This window comes from Heptranchias perlo, chromosome 9 (genome assembly GCF_035084215.1).
Source record: "Heptranchias perlo isolate sHepPer1 chromosome 9, sHepPer1.hap1, whole genome shotgun sequence".
NCBI classification, from domain to species: domain Eukaryota; kingdom Metazoa; phylum Chordata; class Chondrichthyes; order Hexanchiformes; family Hexanchidae; genus Heptranchias; species Heptranchias perlo.
The window spans coordinates 76,302,712-76,320,894 of NC_090333.1; the positions used below are offsets into that span (position 1 = coordinate 76,302,712).

The 18,183-nt window shown below is 44.5% G+C and overlaps 1 protein-coding gene and 1 long non-coding RNA gene across 17 annotated transcripts in view; one reads left to right on the plus strand and one right to left on the minus strand.

Moving 5' to 3' along the window:
• The window catches only part of LOC137325538 (torsin-1A-interacting protein 2-like), a 78,868-nt gene that overhangs the window by 32,169 nt on the left and 28,516 nt on the right, over window positions 1-18,183 (minus strand). For 11 of the 15 annotated variants that reach the window (XM_067990756.1, XM_067990755.1, XM_067990750.1 and 8 more), the window contains 2 exons: window positions 15,349-15,447; window positions 1,007-2,198 (listed from right to left, as the gene is read on the minus strand). In XM_067990756.1, the coding sequence (XP_067846857.1) occupies window positions 1,426-2,198; window positions 15,349-15,447 (872 nt within the window). In that variant the 3' untranslated portion in view covers window positions 1,007-1,425. Of the gene's footprint in view, window positions 1-1,006; window positions 2,199-2,226; window positions 2,725-15,348; window positions 15,448-18,183 lie in introns of those variants that run through there. The other 4 variants (XR_010963892.1, XR_010963891.1, XM_067990748.1 and 1 more) reach the window with 3 other exon arrangements.
• The window catches only part of LOC137325541 (uncharacterized), a 32,247-nt gene continuing 24,208 nt past the window's right edge, over window positions 10,145-18,183 (plus strand). For both annotated transcript variants that reach the window (XR_010963895.1, XR_010963894.1), the window contains exon 1: window positions 10,145-10,727. This is a non-coding gene — a long non-coding RNA (uncharacterized lncRNA). The remainder of the gene's footprint in view (window positions 10,728-18,183) is intronic.

Genomic DNA, 18,183 nt, shown 5'->3' on the forward strand with positions numbered 1-18,183 from the left:
AAATAATCAAAAAGGCTAATGGAATGCTGGCCTTTATATCTAGAGGACTAGAACACAAAGGGGTAGAAGTTATACCACAGCTATACAAAGCCCTGGTTAGACTGCAGCTGGAGTAATGTGTTCAGTTCTGGGCACCCCACCTTAGGAAGGATATATTGGCCTTGGAGGGAGTGCAGCGTAGATTTACTAGAATGATACCTGGACTCCAAGGGTTAAATTAGGAGGAGAGATTACACAAACTAGGGCTGTATTCCCAGGAATTTAGAAGATTAAGAGGTGATTTGATCGAAGTTTCCAAGATATAAGGGGAACTGATAGACTGGTAGATAGAAACTATTTCTGCTGGTTGGGGAGTCTAGGACGAGGGGACATAGCCTAAATATTAGAACCAGGACTTTCAGGAGTGAAATTAGGAAACACTCTGCATGCAAAGCGTGGTAAAAGTTTGAAACTCTCTTCCACAAATGTCAGTTGATGCTAGCTCAGTTGTTAATTTTAAATCAGAGATTGATAGATTTTTGTTAACCAAAAGTATTAAGGGATATGCCGTAATACCTTATCCCTTAATACCTTTGGTTAGGTATCCAGGTACATGGAGTTAGGTCATAGATCAGCCATGATCTCATTGAATGGCAGGACAGGCTCGAGGGACTAAATGACCTATCCCTGTTCCTATGTTCCTACTATAATTAGCATTTTTAATATTTCTGACTGCAGGTCAAGACAGCCACAAGTAGAATGCATTGTCAACTTCTCTCTACCCTGCACCAACACTGCACCTGGCCCCAACTGGGAAAAGCATCCTCTACTATGCTTGTGTGAGATTTCCATTTCCTTCACCATCCATCTGCTTTCCTTCAAAGAGGCTGCAATGGATTAGAGCCCATGTTTGAGGTATAGGTCATATATTCTAAGTCACTGTCACATGTAGATAACAACCCCCATGAACCGCACCGTTCATGAAAGCAGCACTTTCTTTATGAAACAAGTCATTGGCAAACAGCAGTTTAGCTTTGTTAAGTCACCTTCTTATTTATTTCAGTATAAATGCAACTTGATACAATAGCAAATCAATGTTTAAAAATTTAATCAAATTTACATAGAGAACTCGATACCGCCAACATTCATCCACCTGCAACAATATTCTTTAGTTGTCAGTAGGTTAGTTCATTTATGACAACTAAAGAGAACAACACTGAATGCTGGAAGTCTGAAATAAAAACAGAAGCTGCTGAACATACACAGTAAGTCAGTCAGCATATAGTTAAAGTTTCAGGTGAGACCCTTTATCAAAATTCATGAGATCGGAAGCTATGTAATTGATTTTAAAAATGGAATAACTGTTCAATTCATGATTTCTCTGCATGTAATTTCTCTCATTGATCAAACAGTGCAAATCATTCAATTCATTTTTCTTAGACGATTTCACTCATGTTTACAGCCATTCTCTTCAATTTCCTTTTCAGGTCGGACTAGCAATATAGCATGCGCTATACGACTCCACAGTCCACTGAATTTGTCAATATCCAGGATATTGTACTGCCCAGTCTTACCCGAGATGGAAAATTTCATCACAAGAAAATCATAGACTATCTCTTCCAGAAGATCAAAGCTTAAGTCTGGGTCTAGTTTCTGATCATCCAGTAAAACTGTGATCAATAGAGAAACATCCTTAAAGGCCGCATTTTCATGATCACAGTACTTATAGAACAGAAGGGTAGATGGGGGTGGGAGATCCTGGAAGTGATGAATAACAGCTGACTTTCTCCCTTCACTAAACCTGGATGACATCTGATTGTCTAGATCTAGCTTCACTTCATCGCTGTTGAACAACATTTTACCAGATCCATCAATTTCCACAATCGTGGAATTGAAGGCCAAGGCGTAAGCTCCAGCGATACTGTTCGTGAGGCAACGCATGGTTTCCTCCGCATCCCGAGCAGCTGCAAACATTAATATGGATGGTTCAGAATGCATGGTAACATTAATATGCTTCCGCAACATTATCCTACTTCTTTTCCACAGCTGCTCTTCCTGATTTGGAAAACTTTTCTGCACCTTGCCAAAATTCTGCAAGAATATGTTGAGTGTTTTTTCCACAATTTCAGACTCTTGGTGGCTATGGTAATTCAACATGAAATAGGCGAATAGAGATACCAACAGCACTCCCATCGATGCAAAACCCACGGACCATTTCCCTTAAAGAGAGGAAAAAGGTTCAATAACTTATACGGGTGCCAAGGTTTAATGTTCGCACAGTAATGTCAAATCAAAATCCAGTGAGGAGTTACAAACTATAAAATAGCATGGGAACATACAAAATTGGAGCAGGCGTAAGCCATGTGGCCCCTTGAACTGCTTCGCCTTTCAAGAAGATCATGGCTGATCTTCAACCTCAACTCCACCTTCCCGCCCGATCCCCAAGCTTGCTGCATAATAATAGCAAGTTAAAACAGTAAGTATGGTACAAAAACAGTGCAGGCAGCAAAGCATTATTAACATCATTGTGTCATCAACAGCGCTATCAAGCGGCACTTACTCACCAATAACCTGCGCATCGATGCTCAGTTTGGGTTCCGCCAGGACCACACGGCTCCAGACCTTATTATAGCCTTGGTCCAAACATGGACAAAAGAGCTGAATTCCAGAGGTGAGGTGAGAGTGACTGCCCTTGACATCAAGGCAGCATTTGACCGAATATGGCACCAAGGAGCCCTAGTAAAACTGAAATCAATGGGAATCAGGGGGTAAACTCTCCAGTGGCTGGAGTCATACCTAGCACAAAGGAAGATGGTGGTGGTTGTTGGAGGCCAATCATTTCAGCCCAAGGATATTGCTGCAGGAGTTCCTCAGGGCAGTGTCCTAGGCCCAACCATCTTCAGCTGCTTCATCAATAACCTTCCCTCCATCATAAGTTCAGAAATGGGGATGTTCGCTGATGATTGCACAGTGTTCAGTTCCATTCGCAACCCCTCAGATAATGAAGCAGTCCGAGCCCGCATGCAGCAAGACCTAGACAACATCCAGGCTTGGGCTCATAAGTGGCAAATAACATTCGCGCCAGGCAATGACCATCTCCAATAAGAGAGAGTCTGACCACCTCCCCTTGACATTCAACGGCATTATCATCGCTGAATCCCCCACCATCAACATCCTGTGGGTCACCATTGACCAGAAACTTAACTGGACCAGCCATATAAATACTGTGGCTACAAGAGCAGGTCAGAGGCTGGGTATTCTGCAGCGAGTGATTCACCTCCTTACTCCCCAAAGCCTTGCCACCATCTACAAGGCACAAGTCAGGAGTGTGATGGAATACTCTCCACTTGCCTGGATGAGTGCAGTTCCAACAACACTCAAGAAGCTCGACACCATGCAGGGCAAAGCAGCCTGCTTGATCAGCACCCCATCCACCACCCTAAACATTCACTCCCTTCACCACCGGTGCACTGTGGCTGCAGTGTGTACCATCCACAGGATGCACTGCAGCAACTCCCAAACCCGCGACCTCTACCACCTAGAAGGACAAGGGCAGCAGGCACATGGGAACAACACCACCTGCACGTTCCCCTCCAAGTCACACACCATCCCGACTTGGAAATATATCACCGTTCCTTCATCGTCGCGGGGTCAAAATCCAGGAACTCCCATCCCAACAGCACTGTGGGAGAACCTTCACCACACGGACTGCAGCGGTTCAAGAAGGCGGCTCACCACCACCTTCTCAAGGGCAATTAGGGATGGGCAATAAATGCTGGCCTCGCCAGCGACTACCACATCCCATGAACGATTTTTAAAAAATTAACAGTCTTAATCAAATCTGGAGGTTCATAAAGTCTATTCTGAACAAAGGGTACCAAGCACTGATTCTAGACCACAGTTTAATTGTGGGGTTGACAAGACATTGCAAATTGAGAGAGAGAAGTTCTAAGAGACCATAAGAGATAGGAGCAGGAATAGGCCATTCGGCCCCTCGAGCCTGCTCCACCATTTAATGAGATCATGGCTGATCTGATTTTTACCTCAACTCCACTTTCCTGCCTTTTCCCCATATCCTTTGACTCCCTTGCTGATCAAAAATTTGTCTAACTCAGCCTTGAATGTATTCAATGACTCAGCCTCTACAGCTTTTTGGGATAAAGAATTCCAAAGATTCACGACCCTCTGGGGGAAGAAATTTCTCCTCATTTCCGTCTTAAACAGGCGACCCCTTATTCTGAGACTACGCTCCCTAGTTTTAGATTCCCCCATGAGGGGTAACATCCTCTCAGCATCTACCCTATCGAGTCCCCTCAGAATCTTGTACGTTTCAATAAGATCTCCTCTCATTCTTCTAAACTCCAATGAGTATAGACCCAACCTGTTCAATGTTTCATCATAAGGCAACCCTTCCATACCCGGAATCAACCTAGTGAACCTTCTCTGAATTGCCTCCAATGCAAGTATGTCCTTCCTTAAATAAGGGCACCAGAACTGTACGCAGTACTCCAGGTGAGGTCTCACCAGCACCCTGTACAGTTGTAGCATGATTTCCCTGCTTTTATACTCCATCCCCCCAGAAATAAAGGCCAATATTCCGCTTGCCTTCCAGATTACCTGCTGCACCTGTATGTTGACTTTTTATGTTTGATGTACAAGGACACATAGATCCCTCTGTACCGCAGCATTTTGGAGTATTTCTCCATTCAAATAATATTTTGCTTTTTTATTTTTCCTCCCAAAGTGGATGACTTCACATTTTCCCACATTATATTCCATCTGCCAAATTTTTGCCCATTCGCTGAACCTGTCAATATCCCTTTGCAGACACTTTTGTGTCCTCATCGCAACTTGCTTTTCCACCTATCTTTGTATCATCAGCAAATTTGGCCACAAGACACTCTGTTCCTTCATCCAGGTCATTGATATATATTGTAAATAGTTGAGGCCCCAGCACTGATCTCTGCGACACCCCACTAGTTGCAGATTGCCATTTTGAAAATTACCCTTTTATCCCAACTCTTTGTTTTCTGTTAGTTAGCCAATCCTCTATCCATGCCAGTATATTACCCCCAACACCATGAGCTCTTATCTTGTGCAGTAATCTTTTATGTGGCACCTTATCAAATACCTTTTGGAAATCCAAATACACCACCATCCATTGGTTCCCCTTTATCCACCCTGCCCATTACTTCCTCAAAGAACTCTAATAAATTTGCCAGACATGATTTCCCCTCCTTGATGGTATTATGAGTCTCCAAATGTCCTGCTATTACTTCCTTAATAATGGATTCTAGCATTTTCCCAAGGACAGATGTTAGGCTAACTGGTCTATAGTTACCTGCTTTCTGTCTCACTCTCTTCTTGAATAGGGTTGTTACGTTTGCGGTTTTCCAATTCGCTGGGACCTTTCCAGAATCTAGTGAATTCTGGAAGATTACAACCAATGCATGCACTATCTCTGTAGCCACTTCCTTTAAGACCCTCGGATGCAAGCCATCAGGTCCAGGGGACTTGTCAGCCTTTAGACCCATTAGTTTACCTAGTACTTTTTCTCTAGTGATAGTTTTTAGTTCCTCCCTCCCCTTTGCCCCTTGATTTTCTACTATTATTGGTATGTTATTAGTGTCTTCCACTGTGAAGACAGATACAAAATATCTTTTCAATTCCTTTGCCATTTCCTTGTTTTCCATCATTATTTCCCCAGTCTCGTCCTCTAAGGGACCAGTGCTTACTTTAGCTACCCTCTTCCTTTTTATATACTTGTAGAAGCTTTTACTGTCAGTTTTTATATTTCTTGCTAGTTTACTATCACAATTTATTTTCTCCCTCTTTATTATTCTTTTAGTCATCCTTTGCTGGTTTTTAAAGTTTTCCCAATCTTCGGGCTTACCAGTAATCTTTGCCAAGTTGTATGCTTTTTCTTTTAACCTGATACCATCCTTGACTTCCTTAGTTAGCCATGGTTGGTTCACCCTTTTTGTGGAGTTTTTCCTCCTCACAGGGATATATTTTTGTTGTGAGTCATAAAATATCTTTTAAAATGTTTGCCACTGCTTATCCACCATCATACCATCTAATCTGTTTACCCAGTCCACTTTAGCCAATTCTGCCCTCATTCCTTTATAATTGCCCTTATTTAAGTTTAATACAGTAGTTTCAGATCCAAGATCCTCGCTCTGAAACTGGATGTGAAATTCTATCATGTTATGATCACTGCTTCCCAAGGGATCCTTGACTTTGAGATCATTAATTAATCCTGAGCTTATTCCCACAGCGTGAAATACAAAATTAAAGTAACTGCCCACAGATAAACTATTATTTATCATACTGTTTTCCAATACTATTTTTTTAAATTTCATTTTCCATTTGTATAATCTTATAGCACATGCACGTCTCAATCGATACTGCAGTTTGGTTTACCAACTGCAGCATATGGGTTTGGACCCACCATTGTTGCCAATACATCTCGATCTTGCTGGCACCATCAGAGAAAGCTAAGAGGAGCGGATCAGAGCAGAGGGAGCGTCCCATAAAAAGGCAGGATTTCGGAGCGCGAAACCAGCTGGGAGGAGCTGAACAGAGCAGAGGGAGCTGCGACGGAGTTCGAAGTGACGTCAGGAATCAGAAAGGGATGCAACTCAGGGGAGGCACCTGATTGGTAAGTAGGTTCAGGTGAGTATATCTACTATTCTACAGTAACTAAAGTAAAAAGGTAAGGTCTGCAGCTCTTATAGCAAGTAGTGTTTTTTAGGACCCTGGTGCAGTTAACATTCTCTAGATTAAGAGTAATTTAAAGGAGTAAACTCTTTAAAGGGAGTAACTAATGAGCTTAATCTAAGGCAAGTCATGGCAGCAGAGCTCGCACCCGTGATATGCTCCTCCTGCGCTATGTGGGAAGTCATGGACACTACCGGTGTCCCTGGCGACCATGTGTGCAGGAAGTGTGTCCAGCTGCAGCTACTGACTAACCGCATTTCGGAGCTGGAGCTGCGGGTGGATTCACTGGAGTATCCGCGATGCTGAGATGATTGTGGATAGCACGTTCAGTGAGATGGTCACAACGCAGGTAAAGATTACGTAGGCAGAAAGGAAATGGATGACCGCCAGGAAGAGTAAAAGGACTAGGCAGGTAGAGCAGGAGTACCCTGGGGCCATCTCCCTCTCAAACAGATATACCGCTTTGGATACTGTTGGGGGAGATGGCTTATCAGGGGAAAGCAGCAAGAGCCAAGTTCGTGGCACCACGGGTAGCTCTGCTGCACAGGAGGGGAGGAAGAAGAGTGGCAGGGCTATAGTGATAGGGGATTCAATTGTAAGGGGAACAGATAGGCGTTTCTGCGGCCGCAAACATGACTCCAGGATGTTATGTTGTCTCGCTGGTGCTAGGGTCAAGGATGTCACGGAGCGGCTGCAGGGCATTCTGGAGGGGGAGGGTGAACAGCCCAGTAGTCGTGGTCCATATCGGTACCAACGACATAGGTTAAAAAAAGGGATAAGGTCCTGCAAGGTGAATTTAAGGAGTTAGGAGATAAATTAAAAAGCAGGACCTCAAAGGTATTGATCTCAGGATTACTACCAGTGCCACGTGCTAGTGAGTATAGGAACAGGAGAATAGACCAGATGAATGCGTGGCTGCAGGGATGGTGCAGGAGGGAGGGATTTAGATTCCTGGGACATTAGGACCGGTTCTGGGGAAGGTGGGACCTGTCCAAGCGGAACGGGTTACACCTGAGCAGGACCGGGACCAATGTCCTCGCGGGGGTGTTTGCTAGTGGTGTTGGGGAAGGTTTAAACGAGAATGGCAGGGGGATGGGAACCTGAGCAGGGAGACACAGGAAGGGGAAACAAGGATAGAAACAAAAGACAGAAAGGGAAGAAGCAATAGTGGAAGGCAGAGAAAACAAGGGCGAAAAACAAATTGGGCTATAATGCAAAATAAAACTAAGATGACTAGCAATCTTAAAAAGACAGGTCTAAAGGCATTGTGTCTTAATGCGCGGAGCATTCGCAATAAGGTAGATGAATTAACAGCGCAGATAGATATTAATGGTTATGATATAGTTGCGATTACGGAGACATGGCTGCAGGGTGACCATGATGGGAACTGAACATCCAGGGGTATTCAATATTTAGGAAGGACAGGCAAAAAGGGAAAGGAGGTGGGGTAGTGTTGTTCGTAAAGGAGGAGAACAATGCAATAGTGAGGAAGGATATTGGCTCGGAAAATCACGATGTGGAATCTGTATGGGTGGAGCTAAGAAACACCAAGGGGCAGAAAATGTTGGTGGGGGTTGTCTATAGGCCTCCAAACAGTAGTGGAGATGTAGGGGAGAGCATTAAACAGGAAATTAGAGATGCATGCAAGAAGGGTACAACTATACATGGATGACTTTAATATACATATAGATTGGTCAAACCAAATTAGCAATAATACTGTGGGGGAGGAATTCCTGGATTACGTGATGGTTTTCTAGACCAATACGTTGAGGAACCAACTAGAAAATAGACGATCGTAGACTGGGTATTGTGCAATGAGAAAGCATTAATTAACAATCTTGTTGTGCGGGGTCCCTTGGGGAAGAGCGACCATAACATGATAGAATTCCTCATTAAGATGGAGAGTGAAGTAGTTGAATCCAAAACTAGGGTCCTGAATCTAAATAAAGGAAATTACGAAAGTATGAGGTGCGAGTTGGCTATGATAGATTGGGGAACTTTACTAAAAGGGATGACAGTGGATAGGCAATGGCTAATATTTAAAGAACGTATGCAGGAATTGCAACAATTATTCATCCCTGTCTGGTGCAGGAAAGGTGGCTCAACCATGGCTTACAAAAGAAATTAGGGATAGTATTAGATCCAAAGAGGAGACATATAAAATTGCCAGAAAAAGCGGCAAGCCTGAAGATTGGGAGCAGTTCAGAATTCAGCAAAGGAGGACAAAGAGATTGATTAAGAGGGGAAAAATAGAGTATGAGAGTAAACTAGCAGGGAACATAAAAACTGACTGTAAAAGCTTCTATAAATATGTCAAGAGAAAAAGATTAGTGAAGACAAATGTAGGTCCTTTACAGTCAGAAATGGGGGAAATTATAATGGGGAACAAAGAAATGGCAGAACAATTAAACACATACTTTGGTTCTGTCTTCACAAAGGAGGACACAAATAACCTGCCAGAAATGTTAGGGAACCAAGGGTCTAGTGAGAGGGAGGAACTGAAGGAAACCAGTATTAGTGAAAAAAAAGTGCGAGGGAAATTGATGGGGCTAAAGGCTGACAAATCCCCAGGGCCTGATAATCTACATCCCAGAGTACTAAAGGAAGTGGCCCTGGAAATAGTGGATGCATTGGTGATCATCTTCCAAAATTCTATAGACTCCGGAACAGTTCCTTCAGACTGGAGGGTGGCAAATGTAACCCCACTATTTAAAAAAGGAGGGAGAGAAAAAAAACTGGGAATTACAGGCCAGTTAGCCCAACATCAGTAGTGGGGAAAATGCTAAAGTCTATTATAAAAGATGTGATAACAGAACACTTGGAGGGCATTAACGGGATTGGACAAAGTCAGCATGGGTTCATGAATGGGAAATCATGCTTAACAAATCTACTGGAGTTTAAGGATGTAACTAGTAGAATAGATAGAGGAGAACCGGTGGATGTAGTGTATTTGGATTTTCAGGAGGCATTTGATAAGGTCCCACACAAGAGGTTAGTGTGCAAAATTAAAGTACATGGGATTGGGGGGAATATACTGGCATGGATTGAGAATTGGTTGACAGACAGGAAACAGAGTAGGAATAAACGGGTCTTTTTCCGGGTGGCAGGCAGTGACTGGTGGGGTACCGCAGGGATCAGTGCTTGGGCCCCAGCCATTCACAATAAATATCAATAATTTGGATGAGGGAACTAGATGTAACATTTCCAAGTTTGCAGACGACTGATTCTCCCCTATCTATTCTACTAGTTACAAAGCTGGGGTGGAATGTGAGCTGTGAGGAGGATGCAAAGAGGCTCCAATGTGATTTAAACAAGTTGGGTGAGCAGGCAAGAACATGGCAGATGCAGTATAATGTGGATAAATGTGAGGTTATCCACTTTAGTTGTAAAAACAGAAAGGCAGATTATCTGAATGGTGATAGATTGGGAAAAGGGGAGGTGCAACGAGACCCGAGTGTCCTTGTACACCAGTCGCTGAAAGCGAGCGTTCAGGTGCAGCAAGCAGTTAGGAAGACAAATGGTATGTTGGCCTTCATTGCAAGAGAATTTGAGTACAGGAGCAGGGATGTCTTACTGCAGTTATACAGAGCCTTGGTGAGACCACATCTGGAGTATTGTGTTCAGTTTTGGTCTCCTTATCTGAGGAAGGATATCCTTGCCATGGAGGGAGTGCAACGAAGGTTTATCAGACTGATTCCTGGGATGTCAGGACTGACGTTTGAGGAGAGATTGGGTCGACTAGGCCTATATTCATCTGGTGTGCGGATATTACACAGTGTGCTGAGAGTTCGGTAAGTGTGGGAGTTTGGTGAAGTGGGGGAAGGAGGTGCTGCTTTGCCTTGCTTTTCCAAACTTTTCCTGCAGAGCGGTAGTGGACCTGAGAGTAGAAGACTGAGATTGTGGAATAAAAGCAGCAGCAGACCTGCACCAAGAGACAACTACTGTGCGACATCACAGGGACTTAACTCCTGGACCTAAGATAAATAAGAAGCAAAAAGTAATCCAAGTGGGACGTCACCAAGGAAGAGGTAAGTGATTGGCTGGTGAGTATTTTCCTGCTGAATTTGTCTAAGGTTAGAGTTTGTGGATTCTCTGGTCTCTGTTGTGCAGTGGGGGACTGCTGTTCAGCAAGGGCCCTTGAGTATACCTTTTTAATTGAAGTGAAATTGGTGGGATTCATTTAATTTGAATTAATTAGTTAAAGGGTAAGTCATGTCAGGACAGCCCAGCCCCGTGTTATGCTCTTCCTGCTCTATGTGGGAAATCAGGCACCCTTCCGGTGTCCCTGACGACCATGTGTGCGGGAAATGCGTCCAGCTGCAGCTACTGACAAACCGCATTGCGGCACTGGAGTTGCGGATGGATTCATTAAGGAGCATTCGCGATGCTGAGAACGTCGTGGATAGCACGTTTAGTGAGATGGTCACACCGCAGGTAAAGGTTGTACAGGCAGGAAGTAATTGGGTGACCACCAGGCAGAGTAAGAAGAGCAGGCAGGCAGTGCAGGGGTCCCCTGTGGCCGTCCCCCTCTCAAACAAATATACCGCTTTGGATATTGTTGAGGGGGATGACTTATCAGGGGAAGGCAGCAGCAGCCAACTTCCTGGCACCAGGGGTAGCTCTGCTGCACAGGCTGGGAGGAAAAAGAGTGGAAGAGCTATAGTGGTAGGGGATTCTATCGTAAGGGGAACAGACAGGCGTTTCTGTGGCCGTAAACGTGACTCCAGGATGGTTTGTTGCCTCCCTGGTGCCAGGGTCATGGATGTCACTGAGCGGCTACAGGGCATTCTCAAGGGGGAGGGTGAGCAGGCAGAGGTCGTGGTCCACATTGGGACCAACGACATAGGTAGGAAGGGAGATGAGGTCCTGCATCAAGAATTTAGGGAGCTAGGTAGCAGATTAAAGAGCAGGACCTCAAAGGTTGTAATCTCTGGATTACTCCCAGTGCCACGGGCTAGTGAGTATAGAAATAGGAGGATAGAACAGATGAATGTGTGGCTAAAGAGTTGGTGCAGGAGGGAGGGTTTCAGTTTCCTGGATCACTGGGCCTGCTTCTGGGGAAGGTGGGACTTGTACAAGTCGGACGGGTTGCACCTGAACCAGAGCGGGACAAATATCCTTGCGGGGAGGTTTGCTAGCACTGTTGGGGGGGGTTTAAACTAACTTGGCAGGGGGATGGGATATAGAGTGGAGCTACAATAGGGGGTGATGTGCAGCCAAATATAGAGAAAAAAACAAGTCAGCTTGGAAGACAGGGCAAATATGTGAGGGCAAGGCTGGATGGCATCTATTTTAATGCAAGGAGTCTTGCGAATAAGGTGGATGAACTGAAGTTGTTGATAAACACATGGGAGTATGATATTGTTGCTGTCACAGAGACATGGTTGAGGGAGGGGCAAGACTGGCAGCTCAATATTCCGGGGTACAGAATCTTCAGGCGAGACAGAGGGGGAGGTATAGAGGAGGGGGGATCGCAATATTAATTAAAGAATCAATTACTGCCATAAGGAGGGATGATATATTAGCAGGTTCCTCTAATGAGGCCATATGGGTGGAGCTTAAAAACAAAAAGGGGGCAAGCACTTTGATGAGAGTGTACTATAGGCCCCCAAACAGTCAGGGGGAGATAGAGGAACAGATATGTAGGCAAATCTCAGAAAATTGTGCAAATAATAGGGTAATAATAGTGGGGGATTTCAACTTCCCCAATATTAACTGGGATACTCAGAGTGTAAAAGGCTTAGAGGGTACAAAATTCTTAACGTGCATCCAGGAGAGCTTTTTGAGCCAGCATGTAGAAAGTCCTACAAGAGAGGGGGCGGTACTGGACCTAATTCTAGGGAATGTGGCCGGCCAAGTGGAAGAAGTGCTAGTAGGTGAGCACTTTGGTGAGAGTGACCATAATTCGGTGAGATTTAAGGTGGTCATGGAAAAGGACAGGGAGGGGCCGGAAATAAAGGTTCTAAATTGGGGGAAGGCCGATTTTAATAGGATAAGGCAGGATCTGGCCAAAATGGACTGGGATCAGCTGCTTGTAGGAAAATCCGCATCGGAGCAATGGGAGTCTTTCAGAAGGGAGATTGAGACCATACAATGGCAACATGTTCCCGTAAAGGTCAAGGGTGGTTCCAAGAACTCCAGGGAACCTTGGATGTCAGGGGATATACGAGAATGGATTAGGAAAAAAAGGAGGGCTTTTGGCAGATACAAAAGGCTAAAGACGGAGGAAGCCCTGGAAGAGTACAAAAAGTGCAGGGGGATACTTAAAAAAGAAATTAGGAGATCAAGGAGGGGCCATGAAATAACACTGGCGAGCAAAATAAAGGAAAATCCCAAGATGTTTTATAAGTATATTATGGGTAAGAGGATGACTAGGGAAAAAATAGGGCCCATTAGGGACAAAAATGGCAATCTGTGTGTGGAGCCGGCAGATGTAGGAGGGGTTCTAAATGAATTTTTTGCATCTGTTTTCACTATGGAGAAGGACGATGTAGACATAGAAATACGGCAGGGGGACTGTGATATACTCGAACATATTAACATCGAGCGGGAGGAGGTATTGGCGGTTTTAGCAGGCCTAAAAATGGATAAATCCCCAGGCCCGGACGAAATGTATCCCAGGCTACTGTGTGAGGCAAAGGAGGAGATTGCGGGGGCTCTGACACATATATTCAGAACCTCTCTGGCCACAGGGGATGTGCCAGAGGACTGGAGAACCGCTAATGTAATACCATTATTCAAGAAGGGGAGTAGGGAAAAACCGGGGAACTACAGGCCAGTGAGCCTAACATCAGTGGTAGGAAAATTATTAGAAAAAATTCTAAAGGACAAAATTAGTCTCCACTTGGAGAAGCAAGGATTAATCAGGGATAGTCAACATGGCTTTGTCAAGGGAAGATCATGTCTGACTAATTTGATTGAATTTTTTGAGGGGGTGACTAGGCGTGTGGATGAGGGTAACGCAGTGGATGTGGTATACATGGATTTCAGTAAGGCCTTCGATAAAGTCCCCCACAGGAGACTGGTCAAGAAGGTACGAGCCCATGGAATCAAGGGTGCCTTGGCACTTTGGATACAAAACTGGCTTAGTGGCAGAAGGCAGAGGGTGATGGTCGAAGGTTGTTTTTGTGACTGGAAGCCTGTGGCCAGTGGGGTACCACAGGGATCGGTGCTGGGTCCCTTGCTGTTTGTGGTCTACATTAATGACTTGGATATGAATGTAAAAGGTATGATCAGTAAGTTCGCTGATGATACAAAAATTGGTAGGGTGGTAAATAGCGAGGAGGATAGCCTCAGTCTGCAGGACGATATAGATGGGTTGGTCAGATGGGCGGAACAGTGGCAAATGGAATTTAACCCGGAAAAGTGCGAGGTGATGCACTTTGGAGGGACTAACAAGGCAAGGGAATACACAATGAATGGGAGGACCCTAGGCAAGACAGAGGGTCAGAGGGATCTTGGTGTGCAAGTTCAAAGATCCCTGAAGGCGGCGGAACAGGTAGATAAGGCGGTAAAGAAGGCATATGGGATACTTGCCTTTATTAGCCGAGGCATAGAATATAAGAGCAAGGAGGTTATGATGGAGCTGTATAAAACACTGGTTAGGCCACAGCTGGAGTACTGTGTGCAGTTCTGGTCGCCACACTACAGGAAGGATGTGATCGCTTTGGAGAGGGTGCAGAGGAGATTCACCAGGATGTTACCAGGGCTGGAGCGCTTCAGCTATGAAGAGAGACTGGGAAGATTGGGTTTGTTTTCCTTGGAGCAGAGGAGGCTGAGGGGGGACATGATTGAGGTGTACAAAATTATGAGGGGCACAGACAGGATGGATACTAAGGAGCTTTTTCCCTTCGTTGAGGGTTCTGTAACAAGGGGACATAGATTCAAGGTAAAAGGCGGGAGGTTTAGAGGGGATTTGAGAAAGAACTTTTTCACCCAGAGGGTGGTTGGAGTCTGGAACTCACTGCCTGAAAGGGTTGTGGAGGCAGGAACCCTCACAACATTCAAGAAGCATTTGGATGAGCACTTGAAATGCCATAGCATACAAGGCTACGGACCAAATGCTGGAATATGGGATTAGAGTAGACAGGGCTGATGGCCGGCGCGGACACGATGGGCCGAAGGGCCTCTATCCGTGCTGTATAACTCTATGACTCTATGACTCTATGAGTTCAGAAGAATGAGAGGTGATCTCATCGAAACATATAAAATTCTAACAGGACGAGACAGACAAGATGCAGGGAGGATGTTCCCGATGGCTGGGGAGTCCAGAACCAGGGGTCACAGTCTCAGGACACGGGGTATGCCATTTAGAACCGAGATGAGGAGAAATTTCTTCACTCAGAGGGTGGTGAACCTGTGGAATTCTCTACCACAGAAGGCAGTGGAGGCCAAGTCATTAGATGTATTCAAGAAGGAGATAGATATATTTCTTAATGCTGAAGGGATCAAGGGATATGGGGAAAAAGCAGGAACAGGGTACTGAGTTAGACGATCAGCCATGATCATTTTAAATGGCGGAGCAGGCCCGAAGGGCCGAATGGCCTACTCTTACTTCTATGTTTCTATGTCAGAGGTCAACTCCTGACAGGGAAAACAGAAGCTCCGGTATCACTTGCTGCTCTCAAAAATTCAGCCACATTTTCTCACCATTTTTACCTTGTTCAGGTTGATTTAAGCCCTTCGTGATCTGTGACTCTTGCACATTTCCCATCGGCTTCTCATCTATCTGTTTTTCACTTGTGTGTTCTGAGGGAAAGAGAAGAAATTAACTTAAGAACAATCAATGTTAATTCCAAACGATCAGTTGCCCAAGTCTGAAATCTTTCTCTAATCACAACTGTAAAAATAGTTTCTAAAACACTCAAATCTTTGCGTAGACACAGACAAAAAAATCCCTGCAACTAATGTTGCAATCTAAACAAGTGCTTTCAGATAGATTGTGTGTCCAGTACTGCATAGGAGAACATGAATATAGGATGAGAGGTTCTGATGACAGCAGGTAGTGAGTGAAAGGTTTCTTGCTGTCATCTGCTCTATCTAATGTTCGTCAATCTGTCATATACTCTCAGTTACAATCACAGTTCACTTCTTATTCCTTAACTCGAAGACAATAGATAGGAGGGGGGGGTAGCATTATTGGTTAAAGAATCAATTACAGTTGTGAGAAGGGATGATATGCTAAACGGATCATCAATCGAGGCCATATGGGTTGAGCTAAAAAATAAAAAAGGGGCAGTCACACTACTAGGAGTGTACTATAGACCCCGGAATAGCGAAAGGGAGATAGAAGAACAAATATGTAGGCAAATTTCGGAGTGCAAAAATAAGAGGGCAATAATAGTAGGGGACTTCAACTACCCTAACATCAACTGGGATTCAAACAGTGAGGGGCACAGACAGGGCAAAATTCTTGATCGGTGTCCAGGAGAACTTTTTTAGCCAGTACGTGACAAGCCCAACAAGATGGGATGCAATTCTCGATTTAGTCCTGGGAAATGAAGATGGGCAAGTGGGTGAAGTGACAGTGGGTGACCATATTGGGGATAGTGACCACAATTCAGTTAGTTTTAGCATTATTATGGAAAAGGACAGAGTTAAATCAGGAGTAAACATTTTAAATTGGGGGAAGGCAAATTTCACAGAACTAAGAGGTGATTTGGCAGAAGTGGACTGGACACAACTACTTGAGGAGAAATCAGTGGTGAGCCAGTGGGAGGCACTAAAAAGTGAAATTGAATGGGTACAATGCAGACATGTCCCCTCAAAGAAAAAGGGTGGCAATGCCAAATTTAGAGCCCCCTGTTTGTCTAGAAATATACGGGGCAAGGTAAAGCAGAAAAAGAAAGCTTATGACTGTCACAGAAAACTAAATACTGCAGAAAGCCTAGTGGAGTATAAAAAGTACAGGGATGACGTAAAAAAGAAAATAAGGAAAGAGAGGGCATGAAAAAATATTAGCTAGTAGATTAAAGAAAACCCAAAGATATTTTATCAGTACATTAAGAACAAGAGGATAGCTAAGGAAAAGGTGGGACCTATCAGGGATGATAAGGGTAACTTGTGTGTGGAAGCAGAGGATGTGGGTAGGGTTTTAAATGAATATTTTGTCTCCGTATTCACAAGGGAAAGGGATGATCCGGACGTAGTAGTTAAAGAGGAGAGGTGTGAAATATTGGATAAGGTAAACATAACGAGAGAGGAAGTACTAGAGGGACTGGAATCCTTGAAAGTTGATAAGTCACCAGGGCCGGATGGATTGTTTCCTAGGCTGTTGAAGGAAGCCAGGGAGGAAATAGCGGATGCTCTGAGGATCATTTTCCAATCCTCACTAGATACAGGGGAGGTACTGGAGGATTGGAAGACTGCAAACGTAGTACCATTGTTTAAAAAGGGTACGAGAGAAAGGCCGAACAATTATTGGTCGGTCAGTCTTACCTCGGTGGTGGGCAAACTATTAGAATCAATACCGAGAGATAGGATAAATGGTCACTTGGAAACGCATGGTTTAATCAGGGATAGTCAGCATGGATTTGTTCAGGGAAGGTCATGCCTTACAAATCTGATTAAATTCTTTGAGGAAGTGACAAAGAGGATTGATGAGGATAGTGCAGTGGATGTTGTCGACATGGATTTTAGTAAGGCATTTGACAAGGTCCCACATGACAGACTGGTCAGAAAGGTAAAAGCCCATGGGATACAGGGAAATGTGGCGAATTGGATCCAAAATTGGCTCAGTAACAGGAAACAAAGGGTAAAAGTCGATGGATGTCTTTGCGAATGGAAATCCGTTTCCAGTGGCATGCCACAGGGCTCAGTGTTGGGTCCCTTGCTGTTTGTGGTATATATTAATGATTTGGACTTGACTGTAGGGGACATGATTGGCAAATTTGCAGATGACACAAAAATTGACCGTGTAGTTGATAGTGAAGAGGATAGCTGTAGACTCCAAGAAGATATCAATGGGTTGGTGGAGTGGGTGGAAAAGTGGCAAATGGAGTTCAACCCAGAGAAATGTGAGGTAATGCACTTAGGGAGGGCAAACAGTAAAAGGGAATATATTGAGAGGGGTAAAGGAAGTGAGAGACCTTGGAGTGCATGTGCACAGGTCCCTGAAGGTGGCAATACAGGTAGATAAGGTTGTGAAGGCGGCATACGGAATGCTCTCCGTTATTAGCCGAGGTATAGAATACAAAAGCAGGGATGTAATGATGGAACTGTATAAAACGCCGGTAAGGCCACAGCTGGAGTATTGTGCGCAATTCTGGTCACCGCATTACAGGAAGGACGTAATTGCTCTGGAGAGGGTGCAGAGAAGATATACAAGAATGTGGCCAAGGCTTGAAAATTGCAGCTACGAGGAGAGATTGGATGGGCTGAGGTTGTTTTCCTTGGAGCAGAGGAGGCTGAGGGGACACTTGATTGAGGTGTACAAAATTATGAGGGGCCCAGATAGATTAGACAGTAAGTACCTGTTTCCCCCAG